Here is a 21404-nt window from a genome sequence, read left to right as displayed (position 1 = left end):
AGGGGTCAGGGGTCATGACCTGTAATAATCCCTGTGATTCTCATCTGTACCTGGCCACCCTCTGTGCGTGGGGTAATTGTTGTTAATAGGTTTGTTGTTTTCCCTGTAGGCCATGTTCCTGGTGTTTGGTAGTTATCTGGCCGGTCTCACCAACAACATCAGCACTCCGCCAGTCAACCAGTCTCTGGTAATCATGGTGGGCAGCAGCCTGGTGGTGGTGGCCTCTGGGGTCAGTGTAGTAGTGTCACGCGTCTTCTATACCTGGCCCAGCCTGGTCTATGGGGTTACGGCTGGGAGCATCCTCCTCTGCACCACGGCTATCAACTGCCTCATCTTCATCCCGCAGGTGAGTGCACCCCCGATAACACAAGCTATACCCCTATAACACTGCACCCCCGATAACAGGGTATACCCCTATAACACTGCACACCCGATAACAAAGGGTATACCCCTATAACACTGCACACCCGATAACAAAGGGTATAACCCTATAACACTGCACCCCGATAACACAGGGTATACCCCGATAACACTGCACCCCCAAAAACACAGGTTATACAGCTATAATACTGCAAACCCTAGAAGACATCATATACCTCTCTAATACTGAGAACACCAGACATACTGCTATAATACTGCATACCACAACCACTGATGCTAAACAAAGGGAGCAGCATGATAGTAGTTATATTCCTGTATATAGGAGCAGTATTATAGTAGTTATATTCCTGTATATAGGAGCAGTATTATAGTAGTTATATTCCTGTATATAGGAGCAGTATTATAGTAGTTATATTCTTGTATATAGGGAGCAGTATTATAGTAGTTATATTCCTGTATATAGGGGGCAGTATTATAGTAGTTATATTCCTGTATATAGGAGCAGTATTATAGTAGTATATTCCTGTATATAGGGGGCAGTATTATAGTAGTGATATTCCTCTATATAGGAGCAGTATTATAGTAGTTATATTCTTGTATATAGGGGGCAGTATTATAGTAGTATATTCCTGTATATAGGGGGCAGTATTATATAAGTTATATTCCTGTATATAAAAGCAGTATTATAGTAGTTATATTCTTGTATATAGGAGCAGTATTATAGTAGTTATATCCCTGTATATAGGAGCAGTATATAGTAGTTATATTCTTGTATATAGGAGCAGTATTATAGTAGTTATATTCCTGTATATAGGAGGCAGTATTATAGTAGTTATATTCTTGTATATAGGAGCAGTATTATAGTAGCTATATTCCTGTATATAGGAGCAGTATTATAGTAGTTATATTCCTGTACATAGGTGGCAGTATTATAGTAGTTATATTCTTGTATATAGGAGCAGTATTATAGTAGTTATATTCCTGTATATAGGAGCAGTATTATAGTAGTTATATCCCTGTATATAGGAGCAGTATTATACTAGTATATTCCTGTATATAGGAGCAGTATTATAGTAGTTATATTCTTGTATATAGGGAGCAGTATTATAGTAGTTATATCCCTGTATATAGGAGCAGTATTATAGTAGTTATATTCTTGTATATAGGAGCAGTATTATAGTAGTTATATTCTTGTATATAGGAGCAGTATTATAGTAGTTATATCCCTGTATATAGGAGCAGTATTATAGTAGTTATATTCCTGTATATAGGAGCAGTATTATAGGAGTTATACGGCAACTGGAGAGAAAGGAACGGCCGCACAACCCATCTATGGCTGATACTAATGCCGCTTGGCCTATATTAAAAATCAACACCAGAAAGTCTGTATATGATTTGATCAAGCCATAATAGCCCCGTGTACCAACGTGCAGGTCCTCTGGTTCACACGGGTCCCTACGCTAACTCCACACCGTGTCGGTCAGTGACCGCCACCCCGCAAAGCGTGCACGAGCAGGGAAGGGAGGCCATGGAACGGCCCTGCAACCCCCATGTCACAGGACCAGACCTAAAAAGCCCCCAAACGACACAAGTATGGATATGGTATTACACTAATTATAGTAGTTATATTCCTGTATATAGGAGGCAGTATTATAGTAGTTATATTCCTGTATATAGGAGCAGTATTATAGTAGTTATATTCCTGTATATAGGGGCAGTATTATAGTAGTATATTCCTGTATATAGGAGGCAGAATTACAGTAGTTATATTCCTGTATATAAGAGCAGTATTATAGTAGTTATAGGGTAATTTTTTACTTACCGTAAATTATCTTTCCTGTAGTCCTAAGCAGCAGCACGAATGGGGAAGATTCTATCTCCCTGCAATGATAGGACAGATGGTAACAAGCAATTAAAGATTTAATTGAACCCCGCCTATAAGAACCTGGCCTAACCTAGGCTTCTTGTGTAATTCTAACGACAATACTTAAAAAAAAATTTGGGAGGGTAGTCCATGCTGCTGCTTAGGACTACAGGAAAGATAATTTACGGTAAGTAAAAAATTACCCTTTCCCTTACGTCCTAAGCAGCAGCATGAATGGGGATGTAGCAAGCCACATAAGAAGGGGAGGGGACATTTATTTGCCATAACCACCCTTCTGAAGGTTGTTCGTATGACCTAATGTCCAGTCTATAAGTATGAAGCAGTCATGCAGATTTTGTCAAGTACAGAATTCGTGGACATTGCCCTTGTAAAGGGGGCTCTAATAGGCTGAGGTACTTTAAACCTGCCTTCCTGGTAGAATACTGACTGGGCTGTATTATCCACTTAGACTTCAAGGATTTGCAGATTCTTGCTTATCTTCAACTCTTCTTCATTGAAGGGTTTCAGCAGGAACAAAGGCAACTCAAATCTGTCGATTTGTTTTAAATTAAAGATGCAACCTTTGGATAAAATTCTCACCAACACTTAATCCTACAGAAAAATAAGGCAGGGCTCCGACGCCCCAGTGCTGGAATTTTACTTACCCGATTTGCTGAGGTAACAACGGACAGAAAGCAGAGTTTCTGAGACAAGAAGTCAACTAGTAAAGTCTCACAGAGCTGATCCACTAAGAGTTCCAAATCCCAGATGGGGATGTGTCCGAGATAGTAGGCCCAATTCTCTGGGTGGCCTTGATAAATCTCTGCATCAGCCCATCATGCCATAATCTTCTGTCTAGGATCACAGAGATGTAAACTCTGATGTTTAATCTCTTCTCTAAACCATTCTGAAGAAATGGATTGTAACAATGGAAATGTGGAAGAGACTTCACCCACCAGGCTTCAAACTTCTTTACCCTAAGGTAGGTTCTGTAGGCAGTTGTGGCTCTGGACTGCAGAAGAGTGGTCACCACTTTGACAGCATATCCGTTCCCACCTTGTTGACGGCAGTCAAGCTTCGGACAAGCCTACCCTCTTGAGTTATTAACTGAGGGTATACAGAAGCCTCCAGATTATTCCTATGGAATTAGCATCAGGAGAGAACCCATGCTTTTAGATAATAAGAGGCCATCATGAATCCATAGACTTGCTACTTGCAAGATTTTTAGACTCTGCCCACACCTGGCAGGGACACTGGGAGTAATCTCTGCTACTGTGTGTCAGTAGCTGAGGAGTCCGGGGGAGTTCCCAGAAGATTCTTTTTTTTTTGTTGTAAAACTTTGTTTTTATTTTCATTTATACACAATACAGAGGAAGGGAAAAAGAGTTTCCGCCATACAGGTCAACATGCACAAATATACCTTCTTGCTGCCGATATTACAACCATATACACCTTCATAATATTAAGGGTAAAGTACTTCCGGACATAAAAGCAATTATGGTAATCATAGGGTATACTAGGCGTAACGGCGGAAGAGGAGGGGGAGGCACGGGGAAGGGAGTCGTAAAGGTGGGGAGGGGGGAAGGGGGGAAGGGAAGGATGAGAGGATGAGGGGGGAAGAAAGAAGATGAGCCGGGGGTGGGGGGTGGGGGGGGGGGGTATGGGACTGGTCAAGACAGGGTAGGGAAGGAGAGGGGGTGGAGAACAGATGAATAGATAAACAACACCACATTAACAAAACTAAACCATCACTTAGACAAGTCAATGTTACAGGAGATAAAGATAAGTGTATTGTGGGTACTCTCTACTTTAGGTCTATAACTCGGGGACTCCAGTACGCGTCAATACGGGTAGCCGGACCTAGGAGCAATGGGTCTGCCATTTATCCCATTTATTAAGGAATGATTTGTATGAGCCTGTTCGGCGCGCAAGCAAATCTTCCATGGCGCAGTTAGATTGTACAATAGCAAGTATTTCTGCCAGGGTGGGTAAGTGGTTAGTTTTCCATCTTCTAGCAATGGCTGTGCGGGTAGTGGTCAAAATATGAAACACTGGGGTGAGGTGCTGCAGGGGCAAGTCATCTAGCCTGAGAGATAATAGAGCCACCTCAGGGCCCCAAGGTACCGGATATCCAGTGATCATGCTTATTTTCATTTCAACTTGGGACCACAAGGAACGAAGGGGAGCGCATTCCCACCAAATGTGGAGGAGGGAACCAGTGTGAGCATTACAGCGCCAGCACATAGGAGATACCGTAGGGTAGATCCTTGAGAGGCGAAGGGGAGTATAGTACCACCGGTAAAGTAATTTACGAGAGGCTTCTAAGTGGTTCACACATTTGGATACTTTTTTGGGGAGTAGGTATGTGAAGCGCCATTGCTCATCCGTAAATGAAACTCCTAGGTCCTGCTCCCACCGAATGCGAAACTTAGGTATAAAGTCATTACCTACATCCATTATAGCAGTATATGTTGTAGAAATACCCTTTGTAGTTTTGCTTTTGTTATAAAAATAACTTTCATAAGCTGTAGGCCTGGAATCCCATTGCCACTCTAAGGTATTTACTAAGTGCCGTATTTGCAGGTATTTAAAAAATTCCTTTTGAGATATGCTATGTTCAACAACTATTTGGGCAAAGGATTTTAAACCTGCCTGTAAGCTAATATCACCGTGTCAGTATTCCAGCCTCTGTCCAAGAGGTCAGATCTGTGTGCGGAAGCAGGAGCTGGATGGCACCTATAGGAAGGTCTTTAAGGCGCAAAGGGCATATAGCTCTCATAGGAGAGTGCAAGGACCACACCTTTAAGCTTGCTACAACCGTGGGCGGGAGGGGGGGTAGGGTGCGGGGGGATATCCCTGCAGCCCATAATTGGTTTTGCAGCGATGCAGATCCTAGAATTTGTTGTTCCATATGAACCCATTTAGCCGAGAAGGAGTCACACCACCACCATCTCCTTACTTGTTCCATTATTGCTGCCCTGTAATATGAGATTAAGCAAGGGCATGCCAATCCGCCTTTATTGAGCGGTAAGTACAGGGTGCCAATGTCTACTCTAGGTCTCTGATGAAGCCAGATAAATTTCATAATGGTGGTTTGCAGTTTGCGTATGAGGGGTAGGGGGATAAAGACTGGGAGATTACGAAAGATATAGAGTATTTTAGGGAGTAATATCATTTTAGTGACTGCGATACGGCCTACCCAAGAGATAGGCAAGGATGAGAATGAGAGAATATCACTGTTAAGCTGTGCCAATAAGGATGTATAATTAATGGATATAACTTTGTTGGGGGAGGCTGAGAGCATAATGCCCAAGTATGATATGGAACCATCCAACCATTTAAAAGGGAATTGTCGCTGCAAGGTGGATTTCATCAAGGGGTCTATGTGGAGGTCCAATATCACTGACTTGGTAACATTTAATTTATAATAGCTAACGGAGCTAAATTCCGCTATAAGAGCCATAACCGTTGGCAGCGAGGTCACAGGGTCAGTTATAGATATAATAACATTGTCTGCGAACAGACCTATGCGGTGTTCTACATTGCCTATGTGTATACCTCGTAGGTCCGACGAGAGTCTGACATTTTGAGCAAAAGGCTCCATCATTAGGGCAAAAATCAGGGGGGACAAGGGGCACCCCTGGCGTGTGCCGTTGGTGATATTGAATGGTTAGGACATTGTCCCTATGTGATATACTCTCGCTGAAGGTTGCGAGTAGAGGGCCATAATAGCAGTAATAAACTGCGCTGGGAGAGAAATTTGTTCCAGGACCGCTTTAAGGTAATCCCAATGTACACGGTCAAACGCCTTCTCGGCATCAAGAGATAGCAGCAGAGAAGGCGTCCGACCAATGTGCGCAGAGTGTATTATATTTAGAAATCTGCGGGTACCATCGACAGTCTGGCGGCCCTCTACAAACCCCACCTGGTCTCCATTGACTATCGATGGGAGAATGCCTGATAACCTCGCTGCCAGCAACTTTGCGTAGAGTTTTAGGTCCGAGTTGAGGAGCGAGATGGGCCTAAAGTTAGGGGGGGAGTCAGTCGGCTTCCCAGGTTTCGGAAGGGTCACAACTACGGCCTCCAACATCTCTTTAGGGGGTAAGTGGCCTGCTGCAAAGTCATTAAAAATTCTGGTAAGATAGGGTGCTAGGGAAGGGCTATACATTTTATAAAATTCATTTGTTAATCCATCCGGACCTGGGGACTTATTGGATTTTAAGCTTTTAAATAGGGCAGTTACTTCCATTTCTGTAAAGGGAGAATTAAGGTGTGACACCTGCTCGGCCGAGATGGTGGGTAAACGGGCTTTATCGAAAAAGTTAGTGATAAGTTGTTCAGTGGGTTGGGGGGTGGATCTATCTTCCTTAAGATTATATAGCGAGGAATAATATTGGGCAAAGCAGTCTGCTTTTCCTTGTGGGTCGAAGACCTTAGATCCAGAGCTATTATAAACAAAGGGAATCCTAGTTTTAGCTTCTTTGCGCTTCAATTGTTTAGCTAATAGCGAACTGGCTCTGTTGCCCTGCCAATAGAAATTCACCTTAAGTTTACGCAAAGCCATGTCATATTTATACACGTTGAGGGAGTGCAATTGGACATGTACACTTGCTATCTCTGCCGCCCTTTCCCTATTGTATGTAATTTTATTTTGCCTGTGCAGAGTGGCTAGGGTGGTTTGAAGAGATAGCTGCAGTTGGGCCCTCCCTTTCTTGTCGTAGGCAGTCTGACTTATAAAATGACCCCTAACCGTAGCCTTAAAGGCACACCATAGAGTGCAGTCGGACGTGGCGCGTGTGTCATTCAGATCAAAGTAGTCTTTAATAGCAGTACTTGTGGCAGATTGGTATTTAGGATTTTGAAGAATATAATTGTTTAATCTCCACAGGGGAGATGGGTGACTGGGGAATTTTTCTCTAAGTTTCATGGATATAGGGGCATGATCTGACCATGTAATGGTTTTTATATCGGTGGACAATACAAGTGGTAATGTGGTTTTATCAACTAGAAAGAAGTCTATGCGGGTATAAATTTTATGGGGGAAGGAGAAAAAAGTAAAGTCCCGATCTGTGGGATGACACACGCGCCACGCATCGAAGAGCCCCATCTTTTGGACTAATGAGAAGGCTGCAGTCGGTTTGGCGAATGGGACAGTGGAGGTGGAGTCCATGGTGGGCCATAGAGTACAATTAAAGTCCCCTGCTATGACGGGCAACCCCACTGTCAGGGTGTTAATTTTGCGCAGTGTGGCCCTTAAGAAGGCGCACTGTTTCTTATTAGGGGTATATAATGTGGAAAGGGTGTAAGCAACATTATTTATTATGCATTGGAGAATGAGAAATTGTCCTCCGGAGTCCACCTCCACCATTTGCTTCTGAAAAGCAACTGTGTCTCTGATAGCAATAGCGACACCACCTCTCTTTTTATGTGCAGGGGAGTAAAAAATATGTGGAAATCGTTTATGTTGTAAGCGGTGAGAGTCTTTATCTAGGAGGTGTGTTTCTTGCACATATAATATATCAGTGTTAGAGGAGAGCGCTTCTTTCCACAGCATGGATCGTTTATAAGGAGTATTTAACCCTTTAGCATTAATAGATAGAAACTTAAGACCCATTATAAGTTAGCGTGTGAGGAGCTCTAAGATTGCCTTTCACTGTATAGAGAGGTGCTGGGCATCCTTGTGGGGTAGTCCCCAGGTAGAGATCCCTGTTGAATAGAACTCTGCTAGTGATGGCAAGAACATAAAAACAACAAAACAAGTACCAGAACATCTCTGGGAAACAGAAGCAGGTATGCAATAGTAATAATAACAATTGTACATAGTGTACGTAAACGTACAGGGGGTGGAATAAGAAAAGTTGTAGCAGCATCATAGAACAGTGAGCTGTGTTGGGCCACTATGATAACAGAACATTAACAGACCATAAACTGACCATAAACTAGAACAGTACTAATGTGCCGTATAATCAGGCACTGGTAACCTGAGCATAAGTGTGAAAGGCACGTCTTCTATGCCAAAGAAGTAGGGACACAGTGCTTCATTTGGGTCTGCGCTTCCTAGTGGCCACTGTTGACCACTCTTCCTGATTTCCGTGCGGGCGCCCCGATGGCGATATGGAGCCGGGGTTATCTTCAGGGACAAGATCCCATTCCTTGCAAAGGCGAATCAGCGCCTCAGGAGAGGCCACAATCTTTTTGGTACCATTGTGGGAGATTATGATCTTCACTGGAAATCCCCATTTATACGCAATATTCTTATCCCGGAGCAGTCTAGTTCCAAAAGCAAATTCCCTCCGTCGGGCTAAGGTCACCGCCGACAGGTCAGTATAGATGGAGATATTGCTGAACCTTTCTGGCAGAGTTGGGTGCCGACGTGCAGCTTCAAGTAATTTTTCTTTCATATGGAAGAAATGCGTGCGATAGTATCCCGAGGTATGGAGGCGGAAATGCTTTTTGGTTTGGGGAGCCAATGAACACGATCTATGAGGAGATCCATAGTGCTAGCCCCAGGAAGTAGAGCTGTAAAGAAATCCATAAGGTATTCTTGGAGATCCTCAGCTCTGACTTCCTCCGGTATACCCCTGAACCTCAAATTGTTCCCCCTCGAGCGGTCCTCCATGTCTGCAATTTTTAGCTTCAGGACAGCTACCTCATCTTCCAATGCATTGGTAGTATCCACCACCTCATTATGTGACTGTGTAAGCTCCGCCATTTTGGTTTCAATGTGGGAAGTGCGGGCCCCTATAGCCATTATATCTTTATGCATGGATTTAACATCAGCCTGGAGGGCAGATTTCATGTCATCTAGGAGTTCTCGTAGCAGCTCTTCAGTAATCGGAGGTCTGGAGCTCTGTGAATGCGGGGGTACAGCCTCGGGGATCACGGACAGGGATGCCATGTGAGGGGAGGAAGATGGCGCCTGCTTACCTCTACCCTCCATGAGGTTCAGCTCCTTGCCGGTATGTTTACTGTTCTTGCCCCGGGGCGAGCATCCACGGCTGTCCGAGGTAGAAGAGGAGGCTGAGGGTGAGATACAACCACTGGAGGTCATGTGTAACTCCAGAGAGGGCCGGTCCCGTTGTGAGACAGACGAGGAACCGGCGCCATCTTGGCTGTGCTCCGCTGCGGGGAAGAAGTGTGTCAGCTTCATTGGACTCTTCTTTGGTCTTTTGCGGGTTCTCATCAGTCCCGGTAGGTGTTCGGGTGTCAGAGCAGTCGTGTGGGTCAGTTCTGTCAGCGTTAAGCCGTTATGAGCCGCAGGTTGGCCGGTCACAGGACGGAGCTGCTGATCTATGCGTCCGCCGCCATTCGCTGCAGGCCACGCCCCCGTTCCCAGAAGATTCTTAGGCAGGGGGCTCACCATTGTGAACCATGCCCTCTTGGGTAAATAGGGGCAAATGAGGCTAACCAAGGCCCAATCATGTCTCAGATTCTGCAAAACTCTGGTCTTTATAGGAGTGAGGAAAATTTTTTTCCCAATTTGAACCTTCAATAGGAAGAATAGGCCGTCCATGCGATTTGCCAGAAAGCTTCTGGTCCAGAGACCGTTCCTCCGACAGGGTTAAATCGCAGTATATCTTGTCTGCAAACAAAATGCCTCTGCCCCCAGTAGTAATGCTACTAATTTAGTGCCCCTATAAAGATCAATATGCGCCATCCTAGATGCGGTTTTGATCTTATACTGATAGCTTTCCATAGATTGGTGTGCTGGAGTGGACTAGTATTCCCTTCATATGTTGGATGCCAGCAACATCTCTGATGGGGATTAAGGCTCCTTTGCTCGCTGCTCCTGCATACAAGCGCCCACTGTCTGCTTGATACATCAATGGTTTTCTCTACCCACTTCATTGGGAGACTGCTGCCATTGAGCAGGGAAAGCTATCCTTGTCTCTGGGTGTAATTTCCAGTGTAGACATAAGACCCGAGGGTATCAGGTGAAGTGACAGCAACTGGGGAGTACCGAGAACCCCGACTTGTGTCACTTCTGTAATCTCTCTGGAGGAAGAGAGAATATCACACACTGGGACAGAAACAATGATGAGCTTCAATTGTCTCAAACATTCAAAGTACAATAGACATCAGCTTGCTGACTGTAGATGGAGCCGAGCTGATTCCAAACAGAAGGGCTGTAAATTGAAAAGGATGCCACTTGCCTTGTACAAAGGTCTTGATGTAAAGGAATATGCAGCTTTTGGCTAGGTTCAGACTATGTAACTGTGCGGCTGTATTTGCGGCTGTAATTGTGCAGCGGTATTTTTGGTGGTTCATGCGTACGCTGGAAAGTATACGATATACGGCTGCACAGTGCACACTATGTATGAATCTACGGCCCTATCGTAAACGGACCCGTAAAAAATGAACAAGACCATTGTTTGCGGCTGGACATGCGGCCGTGGATTGACAGGCGGTCCGTACGGAGTACTTCAAAAATAGCCGGCAATGATGCCGAATGCCGATGCCTCTAATAGTTAATATATTAAATTAATAAAACACATTTTCGTTGTAATAAAGTCCCTTTCGTTGTTCAATAATTTAATTCTAACGAATCCATCATTGTGCAATTAAATATACTGTTAAAATAAATATATACATAAATAAATGTATATTTATATATATATATATTTATTTTTTGACAGTATATTTAATTGCACAATGATGGATTCGTTAGAATTAAATTATTGAACAACGAAACTGATTTTATTTCAACGAAAATGTGTTTATTAATTAAATATTAATTAGTACAGGAAGCTCCATTAAGCCGTTAATTCATATTGCCGGCAATAGAGCTTTCTGTACTAATCATCACTTTACTTTAATTAAAACATCAAATGTTTCTTCTAATTATGTTATCACAATAGTATTATTAGAAGAAACATTTAGAATTATATGTGCGCACAGCTGATTGGCTGAGCGCACGTATAATTAGCGGGTCCGCAGCACAGTGACTTCATTGTGCTGCGGACCAGCGAAGAGGACACATCGGGGTAAGTATAGAGCTCTCCCCACCCCCTCCCCAGCACTGCACCCCTCCCAGCAAGGAAGGGGGGGTCACTTAACCCCTTCCTTGCTGGGATGGGTGCAGTCTGACATCAGTCTGGCCCCCAAGGGGTTAAGGGGGATGCAATACATCCTCCCTTAACCCCTTGGGGGCCAGACTGTAAGCAGCGATCTGTAAAGATGCTGCATACTGTAAGGAGCACAACACCGCTCACAATGATGGGTGTTGTGCTCCTGTTTGTGTGTTTTTTGTGTGTTTCTCCCTTTTTGTTTTTCAGATATCGGTATCCTGTGGATTACATCGGATTCCGTGGACTACGTCGATGACCAGCGGTTGTTTGGTGTGTTTTTTTTTTATAAAATGGTCAATGAGGGGTGTGGGGGTGTTTTTATTTGAATAAAAAAATTTTTTAACTTGTGTCTTGTCTTTATTTCTTTACTTTATAGACTTAGTAGTGGAAGCCGTCTAATAGACGGCTTCCACTACTAAGTTGGGGCCTAGTGTTAGCCGGTATAAAATGGCTAACACTAACCCCCTATTATTACCCCAGTACCCAATGCCACCAGGGGTACTGGGAAGAGCCGGGTGCCAGTGGTCCCGGAGCGTCAAAATTGGCGCTCCTGGACCGGGCGGCAGCAGGCTGGTAAGATTTAGGCTGGGGAGGGCCTAAACCAATGGCTCTTCCCACCCTGGTGTTACCAGGCTGCTGTTGTTTGGTTTTTAACCCGGCTGGTTATAAAAATAGGGGGGACCCTATGCGTTTTTATTTTATTATTTATTTATTTTAAAAAAACCGCATAGGGTCCCCCCTATTTTTATAACCAGCCAGGTTAAAAACCAAACGACAGCAGCCTGGTAACACCAGGGTGGGAAGAGCCATTGGTTTAGGCCCTCCCCAGCCTAAATCTTACCAGCCTGCTGCCGCCCGGTCCAGGAGCGCCAATTTTGACGCTCCGGGACCACTGGCACCCGGCTCTTCCCAGTATCCCTGGTGGCATTGGGTACTGGGGTAATAATAGGGGGTTAGTGTTAGCCATTTTATACCGGCTAACACTAGGCCCCAACTTAGTAATGGATTCCGCCTATTAGACGGCTTCCACTACTAAGTCTATAAAGTAAAGAAATAAAGACAAGACACAAGTTAAATTTTTTTTTATTCAAATAAAAACACCCCCACACCCCTCATTGACCATTTTATTAAAAAAAAAACACCAAACAACCGTTGGTCATCGACGTAGTCCATGGAATCCGACGTAATCCACAGGATACCGATATCTGAAAAACAAAAAGGGAAAAACACACAAACAGGAGCACAACACCCATCATTGTGAGCGGTGTTGTGCTCCTTACAGTATGCAGCATCTTTACAGATCGCTGCTTACAGTCTGGCCCCCAAGGGGTTAAGGGAGGATGTATTGCATCCCCCTTAACCCCTTGGGGGCCAGACTGATGTCAGACTGCACCCCTCCCAGCAAGGAAGGGGGTAAAGTGACCCCCCCTTCCTTGCTGGGAGGGGTGCAGTGCTGGGGAGGGGGTGGGGAGAGCTCTATACTCACCCCGATGTTGTCTCTTCGCTGGTCCGCAGCACAATGAAGTGACTGTACTGCGGACCGGCTCATTATATGTGCGCTGAGCCGATCAGCCAATCAGCTGAGCGCACATATAATTCTAAATGTTTCTTCTAATAATGCTATTGTGATAACATAATTAGAAGAAACATTTGATGTTTTCATTAAAGTAAAGTGATGATTAGTACAGAAAGCTCTATTACCGGCAATATGAATTAACGGCTTATGGAGCTTCCTGTACTAATTAATATTTATTTAATAAAACACATTTTCGTTGAAATAAAATCAGTTTCGTTGTCCAATAATTTAATTTAAACGAATCCATCATTGTGCAATTAAATATACTGTCAAAAAATAAATATATATATATATATATATATATATATATATATATAAATATACATTTATTTATATATATATTTATTTTAACAGTATATTTAATTGCACAATGATGGAATCGTTTAAATTTAATTATTGAACAACGAAAGGGACTTTATTACAATGAAAATGTGTTTTATTAATTCAATATATTAACCATGAGAGGCATTACTGCAGAGGATCGCAAACCCCGGTAATAGCGATTCCTGTAAACTGTTTCCCTGCTTTCCCAGATGCATCCAGAGGTGTTTCCATCACTTTCTTAAGATTTTATTTGTTATTTTTAGTTGAACCAGATTTCCAAGTAAATGACCGTATGTTTTCAGCCGCATGTCTATTTTTTCCCACGGCCGGAGTTTCATCCGCACATTTACAGCTGCACACATACATAGTGTGAACATAGCCTTTGTCTGCAGACAGATATATGCTGGTATACATGGTCAGATAACATCATTTTTCTAGGAGGGACCTACAGATCCTAGATCCCACATACTGCAGCTTCCTCAGATTGTGAAATTCAATATGGTAGCCTTTCCTATCCTATAGCACTGGTACATACCTCTCTCATTATGGAAGAAAAATTGTCAGAAAAGACGTAGTCACAAGTTCTTGTCCCCATCCCCAAGGCCTCCGAGACGTCTGGTCCTTCTTGTGCAGGATTCTTTCCTTTACCTTCAGTCCTAGAATTCCTACGGACTGTGGACCAAAATAGAAGTTTTTTTTTTTCTTATTAGACTGGGGCAGATAATGGACCTGATCATATGAAAAAGGACTTTCATGAGAATGTCCAATACAGATCCAACTATCTTTATATTGGAGTGAACATCTGCCCCCTTACAACGTAGGACCAGTCTCCAAACTGTGGGGATCGGGCAGCCAACTATACTGCTCAACTATAGTAATAGACTTTTTTTTTTTTAATTACTAAGAAAAAACTTTGAACAAGGTTTTTGTTCATCTGAAGGAGCCATGACCTCTGACTCCATCCAGTTCAGCCTGTAGATGATCATTCAGATGTACAATATTAAGCAGTCATTGTCTCTTCTGAGAACAAGTTGCAATCCACAAATGACTTCCCTGCCACCTGAGAGTGGAATCTTGCAGGATCTGGAGCCAAGTGACTTGAGCTTTTCCAAAGCTTTCTCCCCTCCAGAAGTTGTCAGCAGAATCCTGCTACATCCAAGGATGTAAATTGTGCCAGACTTACCGGCCGACTAACAGACTAGTGCAGAGTGCCAACAATTCTAAGGCAGTGTTCACACATAGCAGCTTCATAGCTTTACTGCGTCCTTCAGTAGCAGTACTGCAGCGGCACACAGAAACTCCATAGGGTCACTGCATCATCTGATAGCAGTATTACAGAGGGAAATTAGATAGCAGGTGTCCACAGTATTACAGAGAGTAACTAGACAACAGGTGTGCACAGTATTACAGAGAGTAACTAGACAACAGGTGTGCACAGTATTACAGAGAGTAACTAGACAGCAGGTGTACACAGTATTACAGAGAGTAATTAGATAGCAGGTGTCCACAGTATTACAGAGAGTAACTAGACAACAGGTATGCACAGTATTACAGAGAGTAACTAGACAACAGGTGTGCACAGTATTACAGAGAGTAACTAGACAGCAGGTGTACACAGTATTACAGAGAGTAATAAGACAACAGGTGTACACAGTATTACAGAGAGTAACAAGACAACAGGTGTGCACAGTATTACAGAGAGTAACTAGACAACAGGTGTGCACAGTATTACAGAGAGTAACTAGACAGCAGGTGTCCACAGTATTACAGAGAGTAACTAGACAACAGGTGTACACAGTATTACAGAGAGTAACTAGACAACAGGTGTGCACAGTATTACAGAGAGTAACTAGACAACAGGTGTGCACAGTATTACAGAGAGTAACAAGACAACAGGTGTGCACAGTATTACAGAGAATAATTAGATAGCAGGTGTACACAGTATTACAGAGAGTAACAAGACAACAGGTGTGCACAGTATTACAGAGAGTAACTAGACAACAGGTGTGCACAGTATTACAGAGAGTAATAAGACAACAGGTGTACACAGTATTACAGAGAGTAACAAGACAACAGGTGTGCACAGTATTACAGAGAGTAATAAGACAACAGGTGTGCACAGTATTACAGAGAGTAACAAGACAACAGGTGTGCACAGTATTACAGAATAACTAGACAACAGGTGTGCACAGTATTACAGAGAGTAACTAGACAGCAGGTGTACACAGTATTACAGAGAGTAATAAGACAACAGGTGTACACAGTATTACAGAGAGTAACAAGACAACAGGTGTGCACAGTATTACAGAGTAACTAGACAACAGGTGTGCACAGTATTACAGAGAGTAACTAGACAGCAGGTGTACACAGTATTACAGAGAGTAATAAGACAACAGGTGTACACAGTATTACAGAGAGTAACAAGACAACAGGTGTGCACAGTATTACAGAGAGTAATTAGATAGCAGGTGTCCACAGTATTACAGAGAGTAATTAGATAGCAGGTGTCCACAGTATTACAGAGAATAACAAGACAACAGGTGTACACAGTACACATACAGCAGCTCTAAGCTGCATTCGTGCGAATGTTCACGATAACGATCGAATTCGAACGATAATCGTACGTGTAAACGCAGCGAACGATCAAACGACGAACGAGAAATCGTTCATTTTGAACTTTCAACATGTTCTTAAATCGTCGTTCACAAAAAATTCGCAGCTCGTTCCATGTAAACAGTCATTCGCCGATTTAACCAATGTGTGAGATAGGCTTAAGCGATCGCAAAACGATAGCAAAACGATTTTCCGTACGATATAATGTACCGTCTAAACGCTGATCGTTATGAAAAAAAATTGTTACTCCGACATCGTTAATCGTACGATCGGGCCAATTATCGTTTCGTGTAAACGCACCTTTCGGGAAAGTAATCAGATAGCAGGTGTATCCATTACACACTCAGCAGCTAGAGGGTGCAAACACACAGGAAGTATATGCAGCGAGTTTCTCGCTGCGTAAACGCAGTGAAACTCGCTGCATATCCCGTCCCTGTGTAGTCAATGGCAGGCAAAATCGCAGCAGGGATGAACATCCCTGCTGCGAGTTTGTCTGCAGCCTGCCCTTTTAACCCCCCGGCCGCCGGAGCGTATACTTTGCCTGATCCCGGCTCCGGCAGCCCCGATCATCCCCACGACCGCCCAATCCCTGCTGCGATTTTGCCTGCCATTGACTACACAGGGACGGGATATGCAGCGAGTTTCACTGCGTCTACGCAGCGAGAAACTCGCTGCATATACGTCCTGTGTGTTTGCATCCCTAAGCATGTGCTCACACACATAGCTCCATATGGTCACTATATCATCTGATGGCAGTATTAGGGAAAGTAATCAGACAACAGGTGTATCCAGTACACATCCAGCAGCTCTAAGGCTGTGTTCACACACACAGTAGTCTTATATGTCTACTGCATCATCTGAGTATTAGTGGAAGTAATGAGACAGCAAGTGTACACAATACACTACAATTCTAAGGCAGTGTTCACACACAGTAGCTTCACAGCTTCACTGCATTCTTAAATGGCAGCACACAGATGATCATCTAATAGCAGTATAGTGAAAGTAAATAGACAACAGGTGTACATAGCATACAACTAACAATTCTAAGGGTGCTTTCACACGTACCGACTTGCAGCGTTAATAACGCTGCGAGTCGGCTAAGTCCTGGCAGATCACTGTCATTACATACACGTCCTGCTCTCCCGCCCGGCCAATCAGTGGCTACGGCAGGGCAACACACTGATTGGCCGGGCGCGAGAGCAGGACGCCGGGACCCCGTGGAGCGAGGAGGCGGCTGGCATCAGAAGGGGTTAAGCGGCCGGCAGAATTACATACATGCAGCGGTCATTCAGACCGCTGCATGTATGTACTGACAGTGATCTGCCAGGACCTAGCCGGCTGGCAGCGTTATTGACGCTGCGAGTCGGTACATGTGAAGCTCCCCTGAGGCAGTGTTCACACACAGTAGTTTCATTGTATTCTTAAACGGCAGCACACAGAAGATCCACATGATCACCGTATAATCTAATAGCAGTATAGTGAAAGTAAATAGACAGCAGGTGTACATAGCATACAACTAACAATTCTAAGGCCGTGTTCACACACAGCAGTTTCACTGCATTATTAAATGGCAGCACTGGAGTAGCACACATCATAGGGTGACTGCATCATCTGCAGTATTTGTGAAAGTTATTAGACAGGAGGTGTATCTACCACTACACAATAACTCTAAGGCTGTGTTCACACACAGTTTTATAGCTTCATTGTATCATCTGATAGCAATACTGGAAAAGTAATCAGACAGCAGGTATACACAGTACACAACTACAATTCTAAGGCTGTGTTCACACACACAGTTTCATAGCTTCACTGCATCATCTGGTAGCAGTACTATAGAAAGTAATGAGGCAACAGGTGTACACAATTAGCAGCTCTAGGGCTGTGTTCACACACACACACACAGTTTCATAGCTTCATTGTAGCAGTACTGGAGAAAATAATGAGACAGCAGGTGTACTAATACACAACGAGCAGCTCTAAAGCTGTGTTCATATACACACATTATAGTCACATAGGTCACTCATATAGTGAAGCAGTCTAACAGGACTTGCACAACAAATGTAAAAAAGTGAAAGATATTGAAACAAAACATTTGAGGCGTAAAAGCCTCATCTATATAATAAAAATGAAAGTCTGTCTGTCTGTCCCGTATAGACTTCCAAACGCCTGAACCGTTTGACCCCAAATTTGGCCCACAGATACATGCCCGGGAAGGTTATTGCGAAGGTCCCGTCCCCGCCAGATGTACAGGAGGGGAGGGGGAGGGGAAAGAGAGGCGCCCCATAGAGATGAATGGGAAAATCTCCTCACTGCAAACACAGGTGATATAATTAGCTGCAGCAGACACGGCAGTTGGAGCCTTAGCAACCAATAGGATTACTACTTTCATTTTCACAGGGAGCAATGGTTGCTAGGGAAGCTGCCTCACAACATCCACAGTAATAACTGGTAGACCCCCTACTCCATCTATACAGTACATGTATACAGGACCCCCTACTCCATCTATACAGTACATGTATATACAGGACCCTCTACTCCATCTATACAGTACATGTATATACAGGGCCCCCTACTCCATCTATACAGTACATGTATACAGGACCCCCTACTGCATCTATACAGTACATGTATATACAGGACCCCCTACTCCATCCATACAGTACATGTATATACAGGACCCCCTACTCCATCCATACAGTACATGTATATACAGGGCACAACAGGTATACCAAACTGTGACTGGGTAACACTGCCACACCAGACCTGACCAATACCGCCATACTGGAACACTGCAACTGACAATACTGCAATACTGTGACTGGATAACACTCCATACCAGACCTGACCAATACTGCCATACTGTGACTGGATAACACCTCCATACCAGACCTGACCAATACCGCCATACTGTGACTGGATAACACTGCCACACCAGACCTGACCAATACCACCATACTGTGACTGGATAACACTGCCACACCAGACCTGACCAATACCGCCATACTGTGACTGGATAACACTGTCATACCAGACCTGACCAATACCGCCATACTGTGACTGGATAACACTGCCACACCAGACCTGACCAATACCACCATACTGTGACTAGATAACACTGCCACACCAGACCTGACCAATACCGCCATACTGTGACTGGATAACACTGTCATACCAGACCTGACCAATACCGCCATACTGTGACTGGATAACACTGTCATATAAGACCTAACCAATACCGCCATACTGTGAATGGATAACACCGCCACACCAGACCTGACCAATACCGCTATACTGTGCTGGATAACACTGTCATACCAGACCTGACCAATACCGCCATACTGTGACTGGATAACACTGCCATACCAGACCTGACCAATACCGCCATACTGTGCTGGATAACACTGTCATACCAGACCTGACCAATACTGCCATACTGTGACTGGATAACACTGCCATACCAGACCTGACCAATACCGGCAAACTGTGACTGGGTAACACCGCCACACCAGTCCTGACCAATACCACCATACTGTGACTGGATAACACCATCATATCAGACCTGACCAATACTGCCATACTGTGACTGGATAACACCGCTATACCAGACCTGACCAATACTACCATACCGTGACTGGATAACACCGCAACACCAGACCTGACCAATACTGCCATACTGTGACTGGATAACACCCCCATACCAGACATGACCAATACCGACACACTGTGACTGAATAACACTGCCATACGGGTAAATACAACCCTGCAGGTATACAGGACACTACAGGTATACAGGACCCCAAAACTATACACTACAAGTGCACGGGACCTCCACAAAACTATATACTACAGGTATACAGGACCCCAAACTTTACACTACAGGTATACAGGACCCCAAAACTATATACTACAGGTATACAGGACCTCCACCAACTATATACTTCAGGTATACAGGACCTCCACCAACTATATACTACAGGTATACAGGACCCCAAACTATACACTACAGGTATACAGGACCCCAAAACTATACACTACAGGTATACAGGAACTCCACCAACTATATACTACAGGTATATAGGACCCCAAACTATACACTACAGGTATACAGGACCTCAAAACCATACACTACAGGTATACAGCACCTTCACCAACGCTATACTACAAGTATACAGGACCCCAAATATACTACAGGTATATAGGAACTCCACCAGCTATATACTACAGGTATATAGGACCCCAAACTATACACTACAGGTATACAGGACCTCCACCAACTCTATACTATAGTTATACAGGACCCTCAAACTATTTACTACAGGTATACAGGACCCCCGAACTATATACTACAGGTATACAAGACCTCCATCAATTATACACTACAGGTATCCAGGACCCTCAAACTATAAACTACAGGTATACAAGACCTCCACCAACTATACATTACAGGTATACAGCACCAACTATATACTACAGGTATACAGGACCCCCGAACTATACAGTACAGGTATACAGGACCTTCACCAACTGTACACTGCAGGTATACAGGACCTCCCTCAACTATACACTATAGGTATACAGCCCCCCCAACTATGCACTACAGATATGCGAGACCCCTAAAAACTATACATTGTGGGTATACAGAACCCCTCCAACTATGCACTACAGGTATACACTAATTCCACTGATTAACTCAGATGAAACAATACCTTTAGCTTGGCCTCCTGGGCACCTTAGAACAAATCTAATTAACACACTGACACTTTATACCCGGGCAGCGCCGGGTACATTTTCTAGTCGATATAATAAAAATGAAAGTTTGTCTGTCTGTCCCGTATAGACTTCCAAACGCCTGAACAGTTTGACCCCAAATTTGGCACACAGATACATTGGGTGCCCGGGAAGGTTTTAGCGAAGGTCCCGTCCCCGCCAGATGTACAGGAGGGGAGGGGGAGGGGGAAGAGCGGCGCCCCATAGAGATGAATGGGAAAATCTCCTCACTGCAAACACAGGTGATATAATTAGCTGCAGCAGAGACGGCAGTTGGAGCCTTAGCAACCAATAGGATTACTGCTTTCATTTCCACAGGGAGCAATGGTTGCTAGGGAAGCTGCCTCACAACATCCACAGTAATAACTGGTAGACCCCCTACTCCATCTATACAGTACATGTATATACAGGACTCCCTACTCCATCTATACAGTACCTACTCCATCTATACAGTACATGTATATACAGGGCCCCCTACTCCATCTATACAGTACATGTATATACAGGGCCCCCTACTCCATCTATACAGTACATGTATATACAGGACCCCCTACTCCATCTATACAGTACATGTATACAGGACCCCCTACTCCATCTATACAGTACATGTATACAGGACCCCTACTCCATCTATACAGTACATGTATATACAGGGCCCCCTACTCCATCTATACAGTACATGTATATACAGGACCCCCTACTCCATCTATACAGTACATGTATATACAGGACCCCCTACTCCATCTATACAGTACATGTATACAGGACCCCCTACTCAATCTATACAGTACATGTATATACAGGGCCCCCT

The 21404-nt window shown here is 44.0% G+C and overlaps 1 protein-coding gene across 2 annotated transcripts in view; it reads left to right on the top strand.

The window, feature by feature from the left end:
- GPR156 (G protein-coupled receptor 156) overlaps positions 1 to 21404 on the top strand; it is an 81344-nt gene that overhangs the window by 44224 nt on the left and 15716 nt on the right. For both annotated transcript variants that reach the window (XM_069944766.1, XM_069944767.1), the window contains one exon: positions 110 to 346. In XM_069944766.1, the coding sequence (XP_069800867.1) occupies positions 110 to 346 (237 nt within the window). The remainder of the gene's footprint in view (positions 1 to 109; positions 347 to 21404) is intronic.

Source organism: Dendropsophus ebraccatus, chromosome 11 (genome assembly GCF_027789765.1).
Source record: "Dendropsophus ebraccatus isolate aDenEbr1 chromosome 11, aDenEbr1.pat, whole genome shotgun sequence".
NCBI lineage: Eukaryota > Metazoa > Chordata > Amphibia > Anura > Hylidae > Dendropsophus > Dendropsophus ebraccatus.
This window is presented reverse-complemented; position numbering and strand designations above follow the sequence as displayed.